This window comes from Sinocyclocheilus rhinocerous, unplaced genomic scaffold, assembly GCF_001515625.1.
Source record: "Sinocyclocheilus rhinocerous isolate Xijiao unplaced genomic scaffold, SAMN03320098_v1.1 scaffold541, whole genome shotgun sequence".
Lineage (NCBI taxonomy): Eukaryota > Metazoa > Chordata > Actinopteri > Cypriniformes > Cyprinidae > Sinocyclocheilus > Sinocyclocheilus rhinocerous.
In genome coordinates, this window is record NW_015658519.1 from 880,585 (window position 1) to 887,563 (window position 6,979).

Genomic DNA, 6,979 nt, shown 5'->3' on the forward strand with positions numbered 1-6,979 from the left:
CTCCCCCCACCTACAATCCCTGCCGGTACGAGACTCGAACCCGCAACCTTTGGGTTACGAGTCCGACTCTCTAACCATTAGGCCACGACTTCCCCTTGTTGGCTACTTCTACAAATACAACGTGCTACTTATGATTGGTTTTGTGGTCCAGGGTCACAAATGAGCAGAACAGAAAGACTTATAGCTACTAAGAATAAGACATAACATTAAAGCAATCAAAATCCTTAAGCCCTGAAACTGAATAACTCTGACTGTCTTCTCCTGCACAGGAAGTGCATACCTAAGTGGCAAAGGATGAGAACTGCGATTAAACTCACCAGCGAGGCTCTGTCTGTCAGAAGCGGAAGCAGTGGATGTCCTGTAAAGTGTCCTAGAGTCCAGACCTAGCAGAAAATTGAGGCGTTAACTCATCTCTCAAAAATAGATCTTCCATGCCAGCTTGGATTAGAGGAGCAGTTATATCTAAACATTAAATGTAAAAGCCCGGAGATATAAATATATCCAGTCACGCTATCGGGAGAACTGGGAAAACAGCCCAGCTGAATCCCTGAGCTCTGCTTTAGTCTGTGAAGAAGTGAGAAGACGGCTTCAGTCAAGCCAGACAGTCCGAGAGCCGCTCAGGGGAGAAAGAGAGGGACGGCTCACAGTGAAAGAGGAAATCTGGATGTTAATAACTGCCATATGGTGTAATAAGAAACATTTCACACATTTCATTTATTATTTTCAATGTGGAAATATATATTTAAAAAATAAATATCTATTAAAAGAAGTAGAAATCCAATGTGTTTTTATTTTCGTTCTTTCTTGTGGCTGGAGACGCTCTGCAGGGATTCCTGCTCACTCGGTATCATGTGTCAGGTTCTCTAACGAACAAACCACAAACAATAAAGCCCTTTACATGACATTCAATGACACAAAAGTATTACCTGTCCGCTCAATTGCTTCGACCAACTTAATAAGATTAGGAGGAGCAGTTTCCGGGTGTGTGAATTGTTTGGTCAAGTCCAGCACTGGAGCAACTGAAACGGCAGAGAGAAAAAAAAAAAGACAATTTCCCTCAAACTTCTGCTTATAACGATTACATAAATATATCATCCTCTGAACATTTCATACAAATTAAAAGTGTCCAAGATAAAGGAAGGAAAAGCCTTTTAAACCAAGAGCAAATTGTTTTTTTTCAACAAAAGTTTAAACTAAATCACTTAAATATCATGTGGTGTAAACATCAAGTAAAAAGTGGTAACATTTTTCTTACACCTTGAATATGTGAATTTACATACCTTAATTATTATAATTAACATTTTATTTCTTTTTTTATTTAGTCATTTAGCAGACGCTTTTATCCAAAGCGACTTACAAATGAGGACAACAGAAGCAATCAATTGTAGTATTAAAACAACTAAAAACAGATCCAAAACTAAAAGCTAAAACTTTATAAATACTACCTATACACATTTTAAAAATAAAGAAATTAAATAAAAATTACAAATGCATACAACAAAATTGCAAAACTTAACATTTAAATGAAAAACAAAAAAATTAAGCTAAAAACAATTCAAAATATTAAAGAACAAAAGGTATAAGAGTATAATAACGATTCTAACATAACACTAAGCCAAACACCAAAAAAAATATATCCAGTCACGCTATCGGGAGAACTGGGAAAACAGCCCAGCTGAATCCCTGAGCTCTGCTTTAGTCTGTGAAGAAGTGAGAAGACGGCTTCAGTCAAGCCAGACAGTCCGAGAGCCGCTCAGGGGAGAAAGAGAGGGACGGCTCACAGTGAAAGAGGAAATCTGGATGTTAATAACTGCCATATGGTGTAATAAGAAACATTTCACACATTTCATTTATTATTTTCAATGTGGAAATATATATTTAAAAAATAAATATCTATTAAAAGAAGTAGAAATCCAATGTGTTTTTATTTTCGTTCTTTCTTGTGGCTGGAGACGCTCTGCAGGGATTCCTGCTCACTCGGTATCATGTGTCAGGTTCTCTAACGAACAAACCACAAACAATAAAGCCCTTTACATGACATTCAATGACACAAAAGTATTACCTGTCCGCTCAATTGCTTCGACCAACTTAATAAGATTAGGAGGAGCAGTTTCCGGGTGTGTGAATTGTTTGGTCAAGTCCAGCACTGGAGCAACTGAAACGGCAGAGAGAAAAAAAAAAAGACAATTTCCCTCAAACTTCTGCTTATAACGATTACATAAATATATCATCCTCTGAACATTTCATACAAATTAAAAGTGTCCAAGATAAAGGAAGGAAAAGCCTTTTAAACCAAGAGCAAATTGTTTTTTTTCAACAAAAGTTTAAACTAAATCACTTAAATATCATGTGGTGTAAACATCAAGTAAAAAGTGGTAACATTTTTCTTACACCTTGAATATGTGAATTTACATACCTTAATTATTATAATTAACATTTTATTTCTTTTTTTATTTAGTCATTTAGCAGACGCTTTTATCCAAAGCGACTTACAAATGAGGACAACAGAAGCAATCAATTGTAGTATTAAAACAACTAAAAACAGATCCAAAACTAAAAGCTAAAACTTTATAAATACTACCTATACACATTTTAAAAATAAAGAAATTAAATAAAAATGACAAATGCATACAACAAAATCTCAAAACGTAACATTTAAATGAAAAACAAAAAAATAAAGCTAAAAACAATTCAAAACATTAAAAAACAAAAGGTATAAGAGTATAATAACGATTCTAACATAACACTAAGCCAAACACCAAAAAAACAACTACATATGTGTATGTACAACCACACACACATACATATATACTGTATATGTACATACACATTTATAAATTCAGTATATATATTATTTCATTTCCATTTAGTTTGTTGAAGTATTAAAATAACTCAAATTAAATAAAACTAAAAACTTAATAAAATACCTATACAGACATAATAAATTCAGACATCATTTAGCTAAAATTAAAATAAATAACAAATACAAATAATACAAATCAAACGACAGTAGTTTATCAGTAATCCTAAAAATAACACTGCCAAACTTACATGCTAAAAAACAACAACTTACTTACACATAGTAAGAAATGGTTATAAAAACTGAAACAGAAGTGAAACAGTAGTAGGAAGGCATAACATTTACATTCAAAATAAACATTTACATTTTTTAATATATTTTTAATGTAAAAAAACTTTTTATCTTTAAGTCATAAATATTAAGTATAATCTACTTAAGTATAAGTATAAAACCTCAAATTATCTGATATTTTTTACAGTCATGAGAGTCAGCAGGGGTGCTCACTCTTATATCACTTCCTGTTTTGTTTACACTTTTCCCACTTTTTGGCTGCACAACATGGCTTTGAATTGGCAGACAAACATTCAAATATTAATAAATAGCTAAGCAGTTTTTTTTCCTAGAAATAATACAAGATTATGCCAAACTATTTAATATGGTTTTCTTTTCATAAGGTTTTCTCTTCAATATGACAACAGGACAGTAAAAAAAAACAACTTTTTTTTAGAAATGAACAAAATTAATTTTTATTTACACATTAAAAACATGTTCATTATATTAGAAGTGTATTCAATTCACTGTATGAATTAATTGCATATTTAAAGTATTTTTAATAATAGTTATAACAATAAAAAAGAGCATCATGCCATTAGGATACCATGGGATTACATTTATTTTCTAAATAAAATGAGTGCCTTATAAAATGCAAAATCCAAATCCTAAAGTAAAATGTTTCTTAACACCAGCATTTACTCGGGCACTCTACTTTCTCATTTCTAAATTGTGGTTTGCAAGATTGCAGCCTTCTCTACCTACTGTTGTGACTCACTGTCCCGAGGCCAATGTTTTAAATTTGACTGACTTGCCTGTTACCTTTTTTAAATATAGCGCTAAATGTGCAGTCCTTCGTGGAATACTAAAACTGCCAAAAGCAGCAACTGTCTAGCGGAGAAGGCTGTTGACGTGATATAATGAGAAGGCTCTTCTATAAAATCAGGGTATTTTTGCACCTCAGAGCCAGCACTGAACTCAACGCAGGCCACGTCTCCCACTTCTCTTCTGTCTTAGGACAGTGATGGCTTCGGGATGTATAATTGCATATGGTTTTTTATGACCGTTTTTATATTTTGCTTCCTTCCTTGCTTGTTTTATTGGTTAAAACCCCTTGAAGTCCTCTTGCATTCACACAAAACAATTAAACTCAAAAACTAACCAAAATAACTAAGCAGACGTTAGAAGGCATTACAAAATCACACAGTAAAAGATAATGAAACAGAATTTAAAAAACTAAATGGATGAAGCTACACAAAGAAAACAAAGAAAAAAAATGTCTTTATCATTCAAAAGATTTTTACTGGTGAAAAAAAAACCAACGTTTCCTCCTGTCTTATTCCACCCCTTCTGGAGCAAAAGCTGCCTTGGCCCTTTGCGTGAGTGCAGCACAATAAACGATTTAATCAAAAATCCTGAACAAGCAAAACCCCACTGGCCGTGTGCCAGACCCTCCTTTTCAGGCCCACCACAAAGAGGCCAGAGCTTGGCTGCCTTCGCCTCCTGGCAGTGCAAGGCTAAACCACGTCTGATTATTAATTTTGGAGTTCAGACGAAGTGCCATGTCAGCACATTCCACTTTTCCACTGCACGTTAAACATGGAACTTTGCTCGCTTTTCCCTCTTACGGACATGAAGCCTGCCTCTTCCGCCCTCAATCTTTCCTCATCTCACACATTTACCACGACACCACAGGTCGTGTTAACCCAGTGGTTCTAAAACTTTTTTGGTCGCGCCTCCCTTTAAACCTATAAAAGAAAAATCTGGCGCCCCCAGATGTTTCTTTTACATCTGAATTTCCGATGTCTACATGGAAAGCTGTCAATCGATGTGAGGGGCGGGACTATACTATGGGGTATGTTTGTATTGGGAGGTGACGTCACTCACAGACAACCGTGCCGAATGCTTTGCTCAATAGAGGTAATCGGTAAAGGCTCTGCCAAAGGCAGCTGCCAATCAGTGGCGGGTAATAATAGATTATGATGGAATTTTTACGACCCTTTCCATCAAAATGACAGACAATGTTCAAGTCTAACGCAACCTATGCACGACACTAGGGTAGAGGTGCGCCGATCCGATATTCAGTATCGGTATCGCTCCGATACAGACATTTTCTGCTGGATCGGGGTATCGGTCAGACGAGACCGATCCAAATCCGATATAGTGTGTATACTATTCTGTGTTATTATTAAGCCCCACGAAAGCCACAAAAACATTAAAAAGCACCATAAAGTTTTCGTGCACTATATTTCAAGTGTTCTGAAGCTTTCCCATAGTTTAATGTGAGGTACAGATGAATATTTAAGTCAAGTTCACGTAAACTCTTCTCTCCGCAGCGGCTGTCTGTCATCCTCCATTCAGCATTCAAACTGTGTGTCACGTTCGGTTATGACAGTCAAGACGATGAAACTCTCTCCAAGATGATTAAATGTTCCTAATGTTATACTTGATCTGTAAATAAAGATAAATGGTTTTGCATAAAAGGAATTTATCTTGCTGGAGTTTCGTGTCTAAATCGTGTAAATTTCTACCGGATATCTGGTTAGATCACAAGACTGGAGTAGAGAGCACTATGAATTGTTCGTCATGAGCACAGTAACTGAAATTTAAAACTGTTAAAGTGAAAGTGAAAGTGACATGTGGCCAAGTATGGTGACCCATACTCGGAATTAGTGCTCTGCATTTATCCTATCCAAAGTGCACACACAGCAGTGAACACACACATACCGTGAACACACACCCAGAGCAGTGGGCAGCCATTTTTTCACGCACACAGCAGTGAACACACACACACACCGTGAACACACACCCGGAGCAGTGGGCAGCCATTTTTTGCTGCGGCGCCCAGGGAGCAGTTGGGGGTTCGGTGCCTTGCTCAAGGGCACCTCAGTCGTGGTATTGAAGGTGGGAGAGAGCGCTTTACATTCACTCTCCCCACCTACAATCCCTGCCGGTACGAGACTCGAACCCGCAACCTTTGAGTTACGAGTCCGACTCTCTAACCATTAGGCCACGACTTCCCACTTAAAATAAAAGGCTCAAACTAATGCACATATTTAATACACTACGCATCGATATCTCTTCACTTTGTGCTTTGAACTTCCCTATGCTGCGCGCTGTGACTCCGTGTTGCTTCAAGCGCGTCATTCTGCGCACGGGATGCGCATAAGCGCTTTGAGCCGCTCTGTATTTGTAGCCTTTAGTATCATAATACTTTTGCGCAATGAAAGATTATTAATAGCCTTTCTTGTTCGTCTTATCTATCATATGTTGCTGCCTCATTACTCTGCTATACATTTAAAAGAAATGTCTTTTAATTTATACAGTAGTCTACATTTGAAGTGGATCAAAAAAGTTAAATCAAAGTTGTCCTAAGACAAGAACGGGTATTGTTTTGGTTTTAGGACAACTTTGATGAAAGGTTTTGATCCACTTCAAACGTTGACTACTATAGTATATATTTATATATAAATATATTACTTGTTTTTCATGAATGTATTTTACAACAATACAAAGAGCAATGTGTAGGCCTACCAGATTTAGCCCTACACTTATTCACTTTTATTTGTTACCCACTAAATAATGCATTTTTTTCACTAAAAGTTTAAGGTTTTATAAAATTATTGTGCACTCATGATTTTTCTAGAGTAACTTTTGCTACAGAATTATCCATTAACCTAGTTTATAATAGTATTTTTGTCATAGATTTTGATAATATTTTTTGTTTGTTTGTTATTTTTTCTTTATAATGAAGCTGTCTATATTTAGTAGATTGTGTGTAAAATACAAAAGAGTGATGATCGACCTACACATTGAGGTATAGAAATTCTACACTCATTAAAAAAAAAACTGCGCTGGTATCGGATCGATATCGGTATCGGCAGATACTCAGAATTTTTGGTATCGGAT

At 35.9% G+C, this 6,979-nt stretch overlaps 1 protein-coding gene across 1 annotated transcript in view; it reads right to left on the reverse strand.

The window, feature by feature from the left end:
- LOC107722495 (phosphatidylinositol 3-kinase regulatory subunit beta-like) overlaps positions 1-6,979 on the reverse strand; it is a 44,445-nt gene that overhangs the window by 12,432 nt on the left and 25,034 nt on the right. Inside the window, exons 3-4 of the mRNA XM_016530861.1 lie at positions 2,063-2,155; positions 318-383 (exon numbers count right to left, since the gene is read on the reverse strand). Of these exons, the coding sequence (XP_016386347.1) occupies positions 318-383; positions 2,063-2,155 (159 nt within the window). The remainder of the gene's footprint in view (positions 1-317; positions 384-2,062; positions 2,156-6,979) is intronic.